General features: G+C 42.4%; 1 protein-coding gene across 1 annotated transcript in view; it reads left to right on the top strand.

Annotated features, from left to right (window-relative positions):
- LOC124606701 (arylsulfatase B-like) overlaps nt 1–20,237 on the top strand; it is a 132,542-nt gene that overhangs the window by 29,705 nt on the left and 82,600 nt on the right. Inside the window, exon 2 of the mRNA XM_047138727.1 lies at nt 12,348–12,507. Within this exon, the coding sequence (XP_046994683.1) occupies nt 12,348–12,507 (160 nt within the window). The remainder of the gene's footprint in view (nt 1–12,347; nt 12,508–20,237) is intronic.

The following is a 20,237-nucleotide window of genomic DNA, read 5'->3' as shown; positions in this document are numbered from 1 at the left end:
GGCTGGGAGACGTCCGCTCTTCCCTTTGAGTCTTTTGAATTATGTTACAATAGGTATGTCGATCATGATTTTTTTCTTGTACAGGCAGTTTCTCCGCTCGGTGACTGGGCGTTATTTTGTACTCACCATCATTTCATCCTCACCACCGGCGCGCAAGTCGCCCAATATGGCGTCGACTGAAATAAGACTTGCACTTGGCGGCTGAACTTTCCCGAATGGGGCCTCCTGGCCAACGATGCCATACGCTCATTTCCATTTTTTTTATTGAGAATACTTTCCATTGTGATATCTGGTTTCTTTCCATACAGTTACGAAAGCTACGTTTTGGTTTTCACCTTATTTGCATTTCCCGCTGAATATCCTTCACGCAGAGGAGCCGCCAAGTTTTGTGGACTAGAACTTCACCTCATCATATTAGGGAATGTTCTGACTCAACAAAAGTTTTCCGCTGCATGAATGAGCAGGGCAAAGACCAACATGTAAAGAAAGCGATTATAATATTATTTCGGAAAGGTGATGTAAGATTTCAGAGATTTGTGTTTGGAGTGGAATCATATTCCTATTTTTTATGTGCATTGTGAATTTTGTTAACACTGATATTTCAAAACATCTTGTTGAGTTACATACACTCACGCATAGTAATCAGTCACACATTTATTCGTCCTGCTTCTCTTCATATTCTTCCCCTACTTACGATCCGGGTAATTTCCGTTTCTCAAACATTCAATGGCCTCTAGCCCCGCCCACGTAACGAAGATGTGCTGCTAGCACTTTTGGCTATTTTTGTTTCGAAAAATTTGAACGTAATCATGCTAATGTATTGGAGGTAATGAAAATTTTGTTTAACGCTTCATAGTAGAACAGTTAAACTTCCCAAAATATTCGATATCCACACAAGTATCTTTTACAACAATATTTTTAATTTGTGAGCTCCCTAATGAGAAAGACCATCCAGCTTGGTGCTCTTTTGTCACATTAATTCGTAATTAACGTCCGCTTTAATCAGATCCACGGAAGCTGCATTTTCAGGAGTCCGAAAATCAACTTGTCCGCCGCCCCTTAAGCTGAATCTCCCATTAGCGGTTTCTTTCACAAAGGGAATTTTTTGAAAGTCACTCTCTGTTCTCCTCAGTCTTGAATATCCCCTCCGAGGGCCCTATTAAGAGCTGTCTCGGAAATTGCTGCACCTCCGACAGCCACAACACCTACCCAATTAAATTCTTGTCGTTTTTCGTCTCTTGATCCAGCCATCTTATTTACGTTAGACGTGATACGTCTGAAATATTAGTATGGTTATTAAACTATCTGGACAATTCCTTTGCGTTTTTTATCTTTGACTACCTGTTACGGTCTTAAGACCATCCCAAGTTCAAGGCTTTGCTGCATAAAACATTTATAATGGGTCAAGCATGTTACACTCTTAGTCACTTTAGAAACTCTTATTAAAGCGACACTAGTTGTGACATAAAATGATGGAATGTGCTCTGTGGTACCGAATGCCTTCTGTCACGAAATCCTGACTAGCTATCAAATGCCAGACCTTGTAAAATGGCTCTGAGCACTGTGGGACTTAACGTCTGAGGTCATGAGTCCCCTAGAACTTAGAACTAGTTAAACCTAACTAACCTAAGGACCTCACACACATCCATGCCCGAGGCAGGATTCGAACCTACGACCGTAGCGGTCGCGCGGTTCCAGACTGAAGCGCCTAGAACCACTCGGCCACTCCGGCCGGCAGACCTGGTAAAATTACTAATCCCTTACCGAATTTTTTACTGAACTGAGTGGTATTTATGCTCCAACGATCTCTATGTCGACCTCACATATTTTTATTGCTACACAAACAAGCAAGCTTAGAATATGGTGTCCTGCACTATGAACTCGTTAGAGGCCTAGGAAACCTTTATCTGTGTGGGTAGACAAGGATTTAAAACTCTGTCCTATTGAATCTGTGCCCAGTACCTTACTACTGCGCCCATTCTCTCATTAATTGCTTCTAGATATTACGTCGCACTGCTATCCTCTATACGTTCACGACTTGGAAAATATCCTGTAAGAATTTATTTGAATGTATTTTAGTGCTGCTTGTCACATTTCACGTTAATGTCTAGTTCCCTTTTATTTCATTGCGACAAATTTCCAGCTTGGTAAACTAATTTAGTAGTTCTGTGGATACAATTTATAAACTAATCATCAGAAATGAAATTTAAAGTACGCCATTCCTATCTTGCCAACGATTTATTTATTTATTTACTCGTATGGCTAGGGCCCCACGTCGGTCAGACTGTTCACCAGGTGCCGGTCTTTCAATCTGACGCCACTTCGGCGACCTGCAGTCGATGAGGATGACAGGATCATGATGAGGACAGCACGACACCCAGTCCCTGGACCGAGAAAATTCCCCGACTCAGGCGGGAATCGAACCCGGGCCATGAGGATTTACAACCAGTCGTGCTGACCTTTTTTTTTTTTTTCTTATTGCTCGTTGTGTGTGGTCGTTGAGGACGTCGCAAGACGTCCTGTTCAAGTTCGGTGGTTGATCCTTCCACTCAGTTTTTTATTACAGAGGCCAACCGGCTCTCTGACCGAACACGCTGAGCTACCGTGCCGGCGTCATTCGGCTACCGGGGGCGGACATGCCAACGATAATCCCCTGTGATGCAAACAGCACCTTTGGACTGCAAAGGAGGGTAGTTCACTAGCGCTTTAGGGAGGGTAACTGATCGTACGCCGAGAATTACATACTGATATAGATAGTGTTCTCGTCTGTTGGGGATCACTGAGCATATTCTAAGTTCAAAGATTATCACTGTGGGAGAAAATGAAAAAAACAATTAGTACGCATTTAGGAAGAACTACTAGTATGAAACACAGATTTATTGACTCAAAAACTGTAGTTTACAAACCAGTGGCTGTTAGTTGAGACTTAACATGCGGGGATAGGTATACTTGCTGAAATTCTAACTCTTAAGTCCACAATGTTTCTTTCTCTTTATGTGAGTAAAGCGTATACCATTGTTACGAAAAATGACTAACTTCTTATCCATGACATATTTCACAAAACTTGTAATGGCTTTGGAATTTTATTGTTACTGTTGACAATAATATAGTTAGTTGGATCGGAAATATTTTCTACAAAGAAATACTTGCTGTAGATGCCAACCGTGTGAATGCAAATTTTCACTGTTGCTAGAGTTTTTAATAACATTGTTATAGCTCATTTAAGAGTCGCCGTTCTCAACTTCTCAAGAAATGTTTCACTGTTTCCAAATATATTGCAACCTGTTCCTATTCAAAATTTTGGTGTTCGAAAATTTTCGAATGTTGAGAAGTATTTGTTTGCAAAAACCGTGACACATTTTTATAGTCCCAGTGTTTCTGTTTACTACAATGTCGTTGTCGTTGCCGTTCTTATTATTGTTGATCTTCAGTCCGAAGACTGCTTGGATGCAGCTCTCCGTACTACTTTATCCTGTACAAGCCACCACATCTTCGAATAAGTATTGCAACCCACACCTGCTTACTGTATTCATCTACACTCCTGGAAATTGAAATAAGAACACCGTGAATTCATTGTCCCAGGAAGGGGAAACTTTATTGACACATTCCTGGGGTCAGATACATCACATGATCACACTGACAGAACCACAGGCACATAGATACAGGCAACAGAGCATGCACAATGTCGGCACTAGTACAGTGTATATCCACCTTTCGCAGCAATGCAGGCTGCTATTCTCCCATGGAGACGATCGTAGAGACGCTGGATGTAGTCCTGTGGAACGGCTTGCCATGCCATTTCCACCTGGCGCCTCAGTTGGACCAGCGTTCGTGCTGGACGTGCAGACCGCGTGAGACGACGCTTCATCCAGTCCCAAACATGCTCAATGGGGGACAGATCCGGAGATCTTGCTGGCCAGGGTAGTTGACTTACAACTTCTAGAGCACGTTGGGTGGCACGGGATACATGCGGACGTGCATTGTCCTGTTGGAACAGCAAGTTCCCTTGCCGGTCTAGGAATGGTAGAACGATGGGTTCGATGACGGTTTGGATGTACCGTGCACTATTCAGTGTCCCCTCGACGATCACCAGTGGTGTACGGCCAGTGTAGGAGATCGCTCCCCACACCATGATGCCGGGTGTTGGCCCTGTGTGCCTCGGTCGTATGCAGTCCTGATTGTGGCGCTCACCTGCACGGCGCCAAACACGCATACGACCATCATTGGCACCAAGGCAGAAGCGACTCTCATCGCTGAAGACGACACGTCTCCATTCGTCCCTCCATTCACGCCTGTCGCGACACCACTGGAGGCGGGCTGCACGATGTTGGGGCGTGAGCGGAAGACGGCCTAACGGTGTGCGGGACCGTAGCCCAGGTTCATGGAGACGGTTGCGAATGGTCCTCGCCGATACCCCAGGAGCAACAGTGTCCCTAATTTGCTGGGAAGTGGCGGTGCGGTCCCCTACGGCACTGCGCAGGATCCTACGGTCTTGGCGTGCATCCGTGCGTCGCTGCGGTCCGGTCCCAGGTCGACGGGCACGTGCACCTTCCGCCAACCACTGGCGACAACATCGATGTACTGTGGAGACCTCACGCCCCACGTGTTGAGCAATTCGGCGGTACGTCCACCCGGCCTCCCGCATGTCCACTATACGCCCTCGCTCAAAGTCCGGCAACTGCACATACGGTTCACGTCCACGCTGTCGCGGCATGCTACCAGTGTTAAAGACTGCGATGGAGCTCCGTATGCCACGGCAAACTGTCTGACACTGACGGCGGCGGTGCACAAATGCTGCGCAGCTAGCGCCATTCGACGGCCAACACCGCGGTTCCTGGTGTGTCCGCTGTGCCGTGCGTGTGATCATTGCTTGTACAGCCCTCTCGCAGTGTCCGGAGCAAGTATGGTGGGTCTGACACACCGGTGTCAATGTGTTCGTTTTTCCATTTCCAGGAGTGTATTAGTGTCCTACGAGTTTTACGCTCCACACTCCCCTCCATCACTAAACTGTTGATCGCTGATGTCTCATTATGGGTACTAACAAATTGATCTCTATTTTTAGTCACGTTGTGCCACAGGTTTCCCTTCCTCCAGATTAAATGTCTATTCTTATTCGAACAACCTGTTTGTTTTTTAATTTTTCAGTTTTAAAGACTGTAGTTTTTCCTAACTTCTTTATTAAGTTTGAGAATCCCCATCATTATGAATTTGCCCTCCACTAAAGTAGTGCTTATAGTTAGCCATTTTCTAGTCCTGCAGTTACAGTCAAACCTCGATATATCGAACCTCGATATCGAAGTTTTGGGAAGGCTCGAGAAAGGCAGGGTTTACCTTTATTTATCCAAGTTCAGTGAACAAAAACTCTTTACATCGAAGTCACCACCGTGCATCGAAGTCTTTCTCGCCTCTGCACATCGAAGTGCGCACAAATAGCGGGTCCCAGTCCCTCACTTTTCTGAGCCCGTGCGTCAGTCAGATGTGCGTAGCGTTGCAGTTCCGACGCCCTCCTTGCAGCTGCGATTTCAGCCAGTGTTTGTTTTGACTGAGCGTGAACTCTACGTGTCAGCCGTGGGCTCTAAGTGTAAATGTCAGATAGTCGCTGGATAACGAAAGTTAACTGACGAACTGAATGCAGGAGAGGAAGAAAAAGAAAGACGTAGCTGCAGAGTTTGGGATTCCGGTAGGCACACTATCGACAATAATCAATTAGGACCGCATGATTACCACAGATTAAGGGACAGATAGGAAACCATAATGATGGGTGAGTTTCCAGATTTAGAAGAGGTTTTCGTACAGTATTTCCAACAACAAAGGAATAATGATGTGAACGTTGGAGGACTTAGTTTGAAAGAAAAGGTGAATTATTTGCAGCGACGTTGGGATACGAAACATTTCGTGCTAGTAACGAGAGGTCAGGAAATTTCAGGAAAAGACAAGGCATTGTTTTTCGAAGCTTGAGTGGGAAAGGTGCTGGTGTAGTAAAAAAAATTTGCAATGAATGCAGAGGATCCTTTAAGATTACGAACCAGGTGCTGTTTTTAAAGCAAACTAACTTGGACTTCTTTACAAATGCCTTCCAGACAAAACTTTGACTTTCCGAGGAGAAAACTGTCAAGAGGGCAAGCTAAGCGAAGATCGTGTAACCGTTCTGTTAGTAACAAATATGACTGGCCCAGAAAAACTAAAGCCAGTTACTACTGGAAAACCTTAAATACCGGTAAGTTTTTCCGTGTGTAAGTCGCTCCCTGTGGAGTACACTACGAACAATAAAGAATGGATGACCTCAGAAGTGTTTTACAGTTAGGTAAAGGGCTTTGATGGGAAAATGACTCTTGAAAATTGAAAAATTGTGTTTGTTGTGGACAATAGCAGCGCTCTCAAAATCCGTGACAGTAAAGTTTTTACCACGTAACACTTCGTAGAAATTGCAAACGTTAGATCAAGGAACAATCAGGAACGCCAAAGAAAACTACAAGTATGAAGCGGTCGAAATGACAGTCCGCACTAATGGCGATGACATTGTTAAAATGGTTCAAATGGCTCTGAGCACTATGGGACTTAAACATCTGAGGTCATCAGTCCATAGACTTAGAACTAAGTAAACCTAACTAACCTAAGGACATCACACACATATCCATGCCCGAGGCAGGATTCGAATCTCCGACCGTAGCAGCCGCGTGGTTCCGGACTGAAGCGCTTACAGCCGCTCGACCACTGCGGCCGGTCATTCTCACAACTATCAATATTTTAGATGCTGTGAGATTGCTGGGTAAAATGTGGAAAAACGTGAAGGAGCAAATGATCGTCACTTGTTTCGGAACTTGTGGGCTTCCGACGACAGATGAAAAAGAGAAGCTGGTGGGTTTAAAACTTAAGAATATAGCTGTATCTCTGCTGCCTGCACTATTTCATCTCTCAATACTCTCTACATAATTCCTACTGCATGTCCATGGCTTATTTCAGTTTGTCGTTCCGTAATGCTCCCTCCTAAATTTAAAACTAATAATACTTTGTGTTTTAGAAAGTAATTATTCATAGTTGCTCTTTGACAGTTTCAGTACATCATCTACCTGACTTTCGCTATATTCTGATAAACATTCATTCAAATAACAGAAGTTAAATTTCCGTTTGAATTCGTTATCTCAATCAAAACATCCTTTTCACCTTCTGCGCCAACACTACTTGACTCATTACTTCATCTTCATCCCTATTTAGATTACACACGTCAGGAGTTCCAACGTTGCCTACCGCATTTCTTTTGTTCACCTTAAGACCTGCAAATTCTTACTTGATTTCTGTACTGTTGAGGTCATTTTCTTTTTTATATGAACAACGTATCTGAGCACATCATATATTTTTGATCCATCTGTCTTGTCATTTGTTTCTGCAACTTGGCCACTGAGTTAATTTTTCGAGTCTGCTATGTGCCTATTTCGTCACTTATTTTTCTCATCAGAGATTTTAGTATAACATTCTCGCCTTCACTTTGGTCTGATCTGCAATCATATCCCACTTCGCTTTTTCTAATGCCACAGCAGCCTTTTCTTCAGTGACTGTACCATCGAAAGAAAAACAAGTTCATAACTTTCACACATCAAGAGTTTATAATTATCTAGACTTATGAAAGTCACTGAAGTTAAAACAAAGTGCTTTATTTTGCTCACCATTACGGTATCAATATGTGGAACTCGTTGCAGTCCCCAACGCAGATCCCATCACTGTGCCATTTACTTTCATGAAACATTCATCTCCTTTCTGGTATTCGTCTGCACCTTTTTATTGCGCCGCTCGCTTTTCTGAAAGAAATATTTACTCACATTATTATGCGCACTCCCTCTAAAATAACGTTCCGATCGTGAAGCCACGATTTCAAGTTTCTTTCTCTTCCTCCAAGCTCAGGAGAATTAGGATTCCTGTTGGCACTTTTTGTTATCTTACTGGGAAAACTAAGTAACAGGTCCTTAATGTAGGAAATGTACTTAACTTTCCGAAGATCATCTTTGTGTGATTTGATTGTCAGAAATGAAACCAGGTTCATTACACAGATCATTAATCATTACAGGATAAACTGAGACCGACAGCAAATCAAAGACTAATTGTGGGGCGTATCCATGGCGTAGGGAAGGTTTTACAGAGTAGCTAAGCACAGAGGAACTGCATTTCCAATAATGTGATTTTCAGAAGGCATGACCGAGGGAAGATGAATTATACAGGTTGAGTCACGTAAGACGTAACACCCCCATTATTCCGTTGGCGATTGCACGTATCGACGAGTGGTGTTCGGCAAATCATAGCCGACTATGGGGCACATACTTTGGTACATGCACAATCATCACAACGTTTATATTGACCGAGATAATGAGGCAAGTACATGTTTTTTTAAATGGGACGCTATACTTTTTTTACCATCGTGATGTAACGCATGCTGCTATTGTGATTCAAACTTGGCTTAAAAGACGCTGGGAAATATTGTACGACTGAAGGTCGAGGCGGTCGGAAGCGGCTGCTGATTGTAAACACGCCTCGCGCGACCCGCAGGCCCAGCTTCCGTTCTCTCTGCAGCATGCGCGGCCTACACTACGTAGGTTAATCCTCATCCGCCCTCTTTCAAGCAAAGTTTGAATCACAATAGCAACATGCGTTACATCACCATACGCGTCTTTTCCAGAGCGTTCGAATGATGGTAAAAAAGTATAGCGTCCCATTTAAAAAACATGTACTTGCCTCATTATCTCTGTCAATATAAACGTTGTGATTATTGTGCATGTACCAGCGTATGTGCCCCATAGTCCGCTATGATTCACCGAAAACCACATTCCGATACGTGCAATCGCCCCTGGAGTAAAGGGGGAGTTACGTCTTACGCGACTCACCTTATACATTTGTTTACTAATTATACTGTTTGGCTTAACTAATGACGATGTATTAAATAAATAATTGAATAATAAAATTATCCAATCATGTGTGGAAATTTTGGCGTATAAAATTTTTCAGTTGTTCAGCTACTCAAGAATTTTTCCAGAAAAATGTTTTACAGTCGAAATATTTTATTAACTGCTACGTCTTTTAGTGACATATTCAGAAGAGTTTAGAAAACATTAAGCTTTAAAATTCGAACATTCTTTAATTATTACAAACCCAATAATTGTGACTAAAGATAATTCTTCTTCAAGGAAGAAAAGATTTTCTTTGTAAAGGCGGAAGTGAGAGCTTTCAAATAAGGTATACACTTCTAAAACGAATAATTACTTGCGGAGGCAGAAATGAGAGTTTTCAAATAAGGTATTGAATCTCAAAACGAATAATCACTAGCGGAGTTGAAATTTTATGAGCCAGTGGTCTTCTGAAGTAAAACTAGCTATTTTTAAACAATCTTCTTCTAAAATACTGGCAATCATGATTCAAGTATGAGTTGTTTCATAATAATAAAAAGTCAGATCGAAGGTTCATGACGGGACCACGGGCGTAGATATTCCTACCTAACGTCAGAAGGATTCGTCTCGTTCGGCATTATGAACAAGAGCCTGCAGTCAAGAACTGTTACTTAATATACAGATTTGTGTATTTTATAACGTTCTGGAACAATCAATTTATTAGTAACTATCTTATAGTCAGTTATAAATACATTTTTCTGCAAAAATGTTTTAGGTGAAGAAACATATGCAAATGGAATATTTGTGTATGTGTTTGTGTTTGTGTGTGTGTGTGTGTGTGTGTGTGTGTGTGTGTGTGTGTGTGTGTTTGTGTTTGTGTTTTTGTGTGTGCACTTGCGTGTATATGAACAAAATGCACCTATCCATACCGTGGAATTGCTGACTATAAAGCTTTCTGTATTTGATACAATTCGAATTGCCACTGAGGTGGATACAGTACTGGCGAGTAATTTCGTTCCACAGTCCCTGTGGCCCCACAAAATATTATCGTAAGCACTCTCCTAGGAAGTAACAGGTAGGACTGCGTTCACGTTATTTGGCAGGTTAGGAAACAGGAGATCCTCGTCCAATACACAGTCCAGTAGATATGGTTCTGAGTTGACTACAAATATTCACAGGGGTTCCGCTAGATCTGTCTCGACAGAATTCTTTATCCTCCCATGGACAGATAACCATACGCCTCACTGGAGCCAGCGCCAAGTATGCTCGTGCACTCTCATAACACGAGTAGATTTTTTTTATTTTGTTGTAGACGCTTCGGATTTTCTTCGCCACTTTTAGTGATCTGCTTAAGGCTCCTCTGAAAGGTGACCAAGTGAAGGAAGGAATGTACCTCTCTTGTAGAAGCACTCAGGTATCAATATGGGATGATAATTAAAAAATGAAATGAGAACGGGTTTCCTATAACTTGTCACTGAAAAGTAATGCCGAATTACCGAATAAACGATTTATTCCAAACACGTATTCAGTGTCTTCAGCACCGTGCTCCCTGGTTCGTTTGCTTTTCGTTACTTCAGTTCAGTTTACTGCAATAAGTTCACTCTGTGCTCGTTGCCTAGAAACTATGAAACTGGCAACACAGTTTTCAGATTTTTATTTGATATTCACGTCTCACTTGTAGTAAAGAACACCCTTATTTTCTTTGCTCATTTTACTAAAAGCAAGTTGATTGTCGTGTTTAAAACATCGTTAGATATATAGACATTATTTGGTGATGAATTGGTAAGGCAGTCCACCCATGCACAGTAGAGGCGAGTGTTATACCTAGGGGATAGTGTAAGGGGTAACAAACAACGCTTTGTACTCGGTGCTTCAGCCAAGTGAAAGATTCTAGCATCACATCAAGGAATGCACACTAGAGACATCCATAAGCAGTTTCTGCAATTTTCTGCAGTTTTTATTGTTTTTGGACATGACTTTGTGTTTTGCTCAGTATTTTTAGGTAATTCACGTTTTACACATTTAAATTATGTATCCTACATTAAAGCTACATGGTTTATGTTGTTAGTTCTTGAACGAAATTTTATGGAGATTAAAATGCTATATAATTACAACCATTTATACATTTTACGCACATTAAGGCCATATCTCACTGGTCGTGGATCGTCTTATACCTTGCAACAGCAGGAGATCTTACACCAGAGACAATTTAGGATTGTAAGTAAACTAAGTCTCTTTTATGTCTTGTCAATTTTACATGCTCTGGAATACAAATTTGCGTTGGTTTCCAATAGCTTCTATTTCGGAATGTTTTTAACATGTAACTTGTGGTGTCACCGCCAGATACCACACTTGCTAGGTGGTAGCCTTTAAATCGGCCGCGGTTCGTTAGTATACGTCGGACCCGCGTGTCGCCACCATCAGTGATTGCAGACCGAGCGCCGCCACACGGCAGGTCTAGAGAGACGTCCTAGCACTCGCCCCAGTTGTACAGCCGACTTTGCTAGCGATGGTTCACTGACAAATTACGCTCTCATTTGCCGAGACGATAGTTAGCATAGCCTTCAGCTACGTCATTTGCTACGACCTAGCAAGGCGCCGTTATCAATTGCTATTTATCTTGTGATGCATGTACCGTCAGACCGATGTTCACCAATTATGCATTAAAGTTAAGTATTCCAACAGATACGTGCTATTTTTGCTAGCCTCATATCCGTGACCTGTTCCAGACCTCACGCCATCCTGCGTGAGCTTAAACGCGTGCCTTTCGGCTACCCGTCATTGTGGATTGGCTGTCTTGCCAGTCCACAACATAACTAATTTTTGACAATACTACTACGTAGTTTTGTTTCACTTACAGATTATCCGTGTGTAGTAGAGAAATAATGTAACAGATAAATTATTAAATGCAGTACTGACAAGATATCCTCTACTCAAACACTTTAAATTTCAATAAAATATGACCATGTTGTACCTTGTAAGAATTTCACACAACTGGAAAAACCTTTATTTTCCGGAGTAATAATTGTAATTTCAGAAAGACGTTGCAGTACATAAAAAGTGAATGCCGCCATTAAAAATGGAATAAGAATAATATCGTACTTCTGTTACAGGACTGAATAGGAAGATTAAGGTACAACAATAACACATGTTGGATCTCTTCTCAGTTTGGTTCCCACGCGAACGACATTGACAACTTTTTTATCGTTACGAAAGTGAGCACATCGACTGTTTGGTAACAGGTCAACAGGGTTACAGACGATCGTTACTGTTTTCGAGTAACTATCGGTTTTCTTTCTAATTTGATGCTTGTATGAGTACGCTCTAGCTTTCGAAAGATTATCTAATAATAACTGTTTATGCTTTCAACAACCATGGTGAATATTGGTAGCTACGAACCGAGTATGCACACATGTTATCAGTGCTTTGAAACTTGTGTGTGAGGAAAGCAAATGTGTTTCATAAAAATTCCAGGGTTGGAACGACGTGAGCTTCCACGGCTCTGACCAGATACCTACCCCGAACATCGACGCATTGGCCTACCATGGGGTCATCCTGAACCAGCACTACGTGCAGGCCGTCTGCACGCCTTCCAGGGCAGCACTCATGACGTCCAGGTACCCAGTCCGCATAGGTATGTCCAGCACTCAACTAAATGAGAGGTTTTTTCTTACTTTGTTGTCCTTATTGTTTTCCGTCTACAGACATGTTTTATGCACCTCTCCACGCTACTCAATCCGCTGTTGACGTCTTCATCTCTGCGTAACCTCTGCCGCATCCATACATTTGACCTCTTTACTGTATTCATATTTAGGTATCCCCCCCTCCCTCCGCGCTTCCCTACAACCACGCTTCCCTACATTACCAGACTGATTATTTCTTGATGTCTCAGGATGCGTCCAACTAACCAGTCCCTCCTTTTAGCCAAGCTGTGCCATGTTTTCTCTCCTGCCCTTTCATTCAATACCTCTGCGATCTGTCAAATCTTAGCATTCGTTTGTAGAACTCAATTTCAATGGCCTCTCTTGTTTCATGAACTTTCTATCGCCCATAGTTCATTTCTGTACAAGGCTCCACTTGAGACAAATACCTTCAGAAATTGCTTCCAAACATTTAAGTTTACATTCAGTGTTACCTAATGTACTGGCGTAAGTTGTCGCCAGCACACCTGTCGATAAAGATGTAGCATCAAGATCGATAGTATATGAAGATGGTATCTGTTCTGCTCTGCAGAATGAAATAATAATTAAATCAAGACCCTAAGCTCTCGACGGGCGTTGACATTCATCATCGTCAACAGTTGAAAATGTGTGCCCCAACTGGGATTCGAACTCGGGATCTCCTGCTTACATGTCAGACGCTTTATCCATCTTTTTTTTTAGTTTCTTCTTGTTTTTTGCTTTATTTTTTCTTTTCTTCTTTTGTTTTTTTTAAATGACGCTCTATCCATCTTTTCTTCTACATTGTCCAAGATAATTAAGTAAAGGAAATGAATAAAATTGAAAATGTCCAAATGAAAATGACTGGACGACATCGCCGATAGTACAGATACAAATGAAACATGCTCCTCTAGCACTGAAATGAAATTCAAGTCGGGGGCGACATCTGAACACCACCTAACGGTCGATAGAGCACTAGAGCCATCTGTCGACCGGTTCTCCAGACGGTGGCCTAAGACTGAGTCGTCTTCTCGAAGATAACCAAGTTTCCCGTAAGTGTGATCAATGTCTGTCTTGGCTTACTTTGTCTCATCTCTCACCCGTCATACCCCATCTGGTCAGCAGGTTGGTAAATGTCCGCCGCAGATAATTAGCGAAGTCTTGCCTATATTTCTTATTCTGTTGCAGCTTCGCGTGTCCATCCAAGAGAAAATGCCAAAAATTCATTTTGTCCTTTTCCCATTCGTTGTAGACGTAACCCACAACCATTCCCAGTACCCATGTCACTGCATTTGTTTTATTGACCGGAAAATACGATTCTTGGTGGAAAAAGGAGTGTGTCCGATGTAATTGTGTGAGGAAAAGGAACGCCAATATCTGTCGTGCCAAGTGCCACAACGGAGCCGCCCCACTACATGCTAAACGATGTTCATCAGTGTCCACTGTTCCATAGATCAAACACAATGGAGTGTCTGCCAAATGAATCGCATGTCGCCGTTGGTTCGCTGCGAACTTCCTATTTACCACCACATACCGTGTTGATGGTACCGACGTTGGGAGGTAAACGTTCCGTATAACGTGCCATATATGTCGCCAGTTCTTGTCTGGGTACTTCTTTTCCAGGGAATTCCTGGGACACCGGCGCGGTAATATTTGGTATACATCTCGCGTCGTCGGTAGTCATGTTGTTGGGAGGGCTTCTCTGACTAAGCTCCAAAAAGAAAGACTTGAAATGTGACATCTTCGGTGAATGGCTCACATTGATTGGGGGCACCATTGAAGTGGGAGCCAGTGCATCGGCCAACGCACCCGAGATACTGCGAAATTGACCAGACCACTGTCGGAAAACCGTACAGACGAATAACGCCCTTGCCTTTTCATATACGTTCTGCAGACCAAGTCCACCCTCTCCAGTTGATAGCGTAAGCGTTGTGTGTGGGATCTTAAACAGTTGTCCCATATTCACGTAAGTTCCGAAAGTTTCTTGTATCCGCGTTGCCATTGTGCACGATAAAGGCAGGACATGCGCTACGTGTGTTTCGGTGCTAGGTGCACGTTAACGTAGGCGACCCTCTAGATCGTATCCAACGCTCTTAATTTTTGTAACAGCACCATTGTCCACATGAGCTTCAATATGCGTCGGTAGTTATCCGCTGCTGTCCGCTGCACATCTGAGTGGAATGTGACACTTAAACATTTTATGGTGTTAACTAGCACGAGCGGACCTTCCTCCCCCGGTCGTAATCCTCGATCGTCATTCATGCAGTGTGAATTGTATAGATTACGCACGGTTCCCGTCGCCACGGCACTCGCTCCACCCGTCTTCGGAGACCATATAGGCAGGTTTCCAACGCCATCGCATACAAAAATGCGAAAGGAGGCAACGCTGACGAACTGACCGTGAAGTGAAAATGTAGTCATTGCCCCGACCATTCACTGGGACCTTGGATCGCACGCCGTGTAACAGTCGCATTATCACTAGAATGATTCCTACATAGACGAACATATTACTGCCTTTAGTATCCTATTTTCTGACCTAATTAATTTTGCAGCACCGCATTTAATTCGATTACATTACATTTCCCTTGTCTTAGTATTAGATGTATTTAACTTCAAATCTTTCTCCAACACACTAACATTTCGTAACAACTTATATTGATTTTCCTTTGGAGTCTGTGAATGAATTACAGTGCCACAGACAAACCCCAGAAGAAATCTTCTCCCTGACATTTAATTCATTACACAAATTTGTTCTTGGTTTCCTTTACTGATTGCTCATTGTACATAGTGAATAACACTGGGCCTCGGAAAGACCAATGGTAGCGTCCGACCCCCGGGTCATGCTCAGACGGCAGTCGTCACTGGACGCGGATGTGGAGGAGCATGTTGTCAAGACACTGCTGTCCCGGCCTTTGTTAGCTTTCGTGTCCAGGACCGCTACTTCTCAGTCACGTAGCTCCTTAATTCGCCTCACAAGAGCTGAGTGTACTCTGCTCGCCAACAAAGCTCGGCAGAACCGGACAGTGAGCGACCCCAGTGCTAGCAAAGCCCGACAGCTCTTAACTTCCGTGATGTGACGGGAACCGGTGTTACCATTACGGCAAGGCAGTCGGTACACTATGGCAGTAACATTGTCATATCCTCCTTAAAATGACGACCCCGTGAAAGGTCGGTATAAGGCCAAGAAAAAGGAGAAGAAGGTTAATTTCAACTGCTATTAACCATTTTTTGTTTTTCAGCAATTTTCAAATGGACAGGTCCTTGAGTACGTGTCACACGACAGCAGAACAATACAGTGAATGTGTGCTGATAACTGAAATTTGTACCATACCAGGATTCCATCCGTATTTCCAGTTTATTACAACAGACGCCTTAGATATTTGTCATATCTCAACTGCTGAAAACATACGAAATGGTTGAGACTACCATTTTGATGAGCTGGAGATCTGGTTTCAGGTCACAGTCTGGCAGAGATTCTCAATTGTCATTGTGTACTCTTTACATAGTAGCTTTCTCAATACATTTCAACGACTGGAAGTGAAATCGTTTCATATCATTGTACCGCCATCCGTTTAATCTCCATTTACCCATTCGTTTAATTTCAATGCGTTTAGTGAATTTTATCCATAAAACGATTGGAGCGTTTACTCCTGGGGCAAATCACTGACCACAGAACATGTTCTCATTGTTAATGGTGGGTGAGAACAGGAAATATGCTCAAATATGGAAGATTCATGCTTACAGCTGTATTTATGATGCACAATTAGAGCCCCTAGATGTTTTATAGATGTAACACTCTCATGCTTAAATTTATGCCTGTGGTGTGCGTACTGTAAGACCTTCAGTACACACACCATCAGATTATTTGACTTGTTGCTCTAACGAAGTAGGAAAGTGTCAGAATACGTCTCGTGGTCTTATCGTGGCGTGTTTATCTTCTGCCATTAGGTCAGATGATAGAAATGCCACTTGCACGCTTAGAGTAGCAGATTGATGGTGACCAACTTTAAACAGAACTTGATTAATTTTCACATACATTTATTAAAATAATAACAAGCATAAACCTTATGTAACTTGATTCTGGATGCTATTTACAATTGACAATCTGAAGTTCCTTTGGTCTTGGTACGTTAATCTTATTCTCACATATCTGTGATAATTGACAAAGTGTCTATACATTTCTCTTCATGGCTATATACAGGAGTATGATAACCTTATTAGGCGCAGACTGAAACTTGACTGTAGAATGGTACAGCCTAATGCAGACTCGTACAGATTGGTGCAGACAATTGCAGACTGACTAATCGGAGGTCTGTACACTCGTTATAATACCTCCTGCATTCAGGTATCACTGCGCGAGTGTGATCCATGAGGTGAAAAGGTTCTACGTTAGCAGCAATCTTATTGGCTGCGTTACATATTAATATGTGGATCGGCGGAAGCAGAATTTGGTCCGTCTCTAAGGCAGCGCCATCTCGTAGTGCGGAGACGGACGAGCGCTGCGCCTGTGCTGTTGTGCTTAGCGGGGCGCGCTCTAGTGGGAACGTTGAGTAAGCGCTAACTACGCAGAACTATGTACACAACGATGCCGATTAAGTTATACGTCGCTGTGTTTGGTACAGTGGTACTTGTATGGGTGTCATACGAAATAGTCACGGTCTTACCCAGTGTGCAAACGGCCCAGATAAAGTTAGACAGACACGGTGACCTATCAGGTCTCTTGCAGTAGTTCAGCGACTCAGTATTAGGTCTGCCAGTGGCTCCACAACCACAACCTAGTTGCCGAGGCAATGGCGGCTAGCGAGGCGACTACGTGAGACGTGCAGAAGCAATGGCTGCCTTGTTATGTTGCTAGCCAACCGACAAGACTAATGATAGCAGCAGCCACGCTATGCGTTGTCGTCTGCTGTGTAGGCTTCCGCCACAACGCCTCCCACTTCTTTCAACATCTCGACATCTTGACTATCATATATTGGTGCTTCAGCTGATGGCCAAGAGCCGAACTGAGGTCTTCCGAGCCTCGAGCTGCAGGGTGAACAAACACCAGCCTCCACTCACCGGCCGCCAGTCTAAGGTTTGCCACTGGGCAACATCGCTGACCACAGCTGGGCTGAATGTTGGCCTGCTCCACTCACTGCTGCGAGAGCTGAGGTGCTGGTGTTAGACACAGCATTGTGAAGTAGCTTGCAATATGCGGCTAAGTAAGGTCGCTCATCACGGACTCGAATGAGTCCTACACGAGTGTAACAAGAAAATCATTGAGCTGTATCATCCACCATTGGCTGCGTGGCAAGTTCTGTACCTACACTGCACTTCTACCAGACAACCTTATGCTCAGACATGGTAGACAACCTTATGCTCAGACATATCTATACTATTTCAAGTCGAAAACATCCACACTGGAAAAAGGAAACATTGTTCTATACACGTAAAAAGTATTATTGCGTGATGGGCTTCAGACTGGCCTTCGCAAACAAATAAATGATATGTGGCCAGCCACCGATGTAATACTGTAATACTGCGACCGGGTACTGCAGTAGTGCTGTTGGAGCACGCCGTTCTGCCATCACTGGTTGACTGGTTGGTACGTTGTGTTACATTGTCCTGTAGTCTTTGCTGCAATAATAAACTGATGAAGTTACGCAATAAGAAGAACTTATCAGACAGCTTCTCAGAAACCAGACAGAAACAGCCCACAGCGTGAAACTCACCATTTATGCAAGTATATGGAAGCACATATGAGACGTAGTCAATACAGATTAGAAGGAAACGCGGAGTTTCATATCCAAATAAAATATCAAATTAATTCTTCTAATATATGACAAAAAACACAAACATTTCACAGAAGTCTGGTGAAAAACACAAACATGCAGTTCGACCAAAGGGAAAATAGCCTACTCCATAAAAACTGATACAACATAATCCCAACTTCATCATTCATCAAAAGATGCATAAATGATGATCACAGGTAGAAAATGCATTTAATAATAAATTCTTAAATATAGTGGAAATTATAGTGAGAAACAGTTTAAGAGCAAAATCAGAGCAGTATGTTAGAAATTTAACGCTCATAAAATTCAATCATACGAGTGTATCACTAACTTCTCCTTTTGAATTGAAGAAAATTATATACTCTCTCAAAAACAAAAGTTCATTTGGTTTTGATGAACTTTCTAATAAAGTACTAAAGATTTGTTATCATGTAATAAGTCCAGCCTTATCCGAAATATGTAATACATCAGTAACTCAAGTCATTTTTTAGAGAGACTGAAATATGCAGTTGTTAAACCCTCGTTAAGGAACGTGATTATTGTGTTTTAGTAAGTACTGACCTGTTTCACTGCTGACGCCATTCTCCAACATTTTTAAGAAGGTGGTGTAATCTGGAATAGTATCTCACCTCAGCAACAATAGTACAAGTATCCTTAGGAAATCACAGCTTGGGTTCAAAAATGGTTCAAATGGCTCTGAGCACTATGGGACTTAACATCTGAGGTCATCAGTCCCCTAGAATTTAGAATTACTTAAACCTAACTATCCTAAGGACATCACACACATTCACGCCCGAGGCAGGATTCGAACCTACAACCGTTGCGGTAACGCGGCGCCTGACTGATGTGCCTAGATCCGCACGGCCTACCGACCGGCCACAGCTTGGGTTTCAGAAGTGTTGTTCTACTGAGAATGCCATGTAGTGTCCACTCAACGGATTTTACGAGCATTAAATAATCAAACAGCTGAAGTTGGCATTTTCTGCGACCTCTCTAAGGCATCTGACAGTGTGAATTCTGCTAGATGAATTGACGTTTTATGCGACTGGTGGTATAGCCAATCAATGGATGACATCATATCTAACCAAAAGAATGCCGAAAATAGTACGTAGTAATTCAAGCAAAATAGTCGAAGGACATAATTCTGAGTGTCGAGAAATCATACAAGAGGTTCCCTAAGGTTCATTCTTATGTGCACTACTGTTCCTCATATATGCAAACGATCTTCCGTCTAATACACGACAAGCAGAACTAGTTCTATTTGCGTATGACACTAGGATTGCAATCAATCCAAGCATATGTACAGACACTAAATAAATGGTAAACAACGTTCTTAAATGTATCAGTGACTGGTTTTCAGCAGTCTCACGCACAATTTTAAGAAGACACAGCATATTCGGTTGTGTGCATCAAGCTGTACTAAACCAACGATACGTATAGCACATGGTGAGGAAATAATAAAAAGATTATAAACATCAAAATTATTAGGAGTCCATGTTGATGAGAATTGAAACTGGGAAAAAACATTTTGTAACTTCTAAAACAACTTAGTTCAGTCACATTTGCCCTTGGAATCATTACAAATCTTGGGGAGAGGCGAGTCAGTAAGTTGACGTATTTTGCATATTTTCACTCAGTAATGTCATTAGAAATAAAGTTTTTGGATAATTTATTTTTAAGAAAGAATGTCTTTATGGCACACAACATGCTGTAGTAAGATAATATTTAGTCCCTCATGAAGTTTAATGTAAATAATACACTACAATTCGAAAGCAACAATGGTGTATTTTCTAGTTATATAAAGTGTCTGATGGACAGCAGAGTAAAATTTGTAAACGAAACTGAGAAAATTTATCCTTAACGACTCCTTAACGTGTGTTACTGTAATGTGTAAGTAGCGGTGGTAGGAATTACTAACTAATATCTGTGTAACT

The sequence above is a fragment of the Schistocerca americana genome, chromosome 3 (assembly GCF_021461395.2).
Source record: "Schistocerca americana isolate TAMUIC-IGC-003095 chromosome 3, iqSchAmer2.1, whole genome shotgun sequence".
Taxonomy (NCBI): Eukaryota; Metazoa; Arthropoda; class Insecta; order Orthoptera; family Acrididae; genus Schistocerca; species Schistocerca americana.
This window is presented reverse-complemented; position numbering and strand designations above follow the sequence as displayed.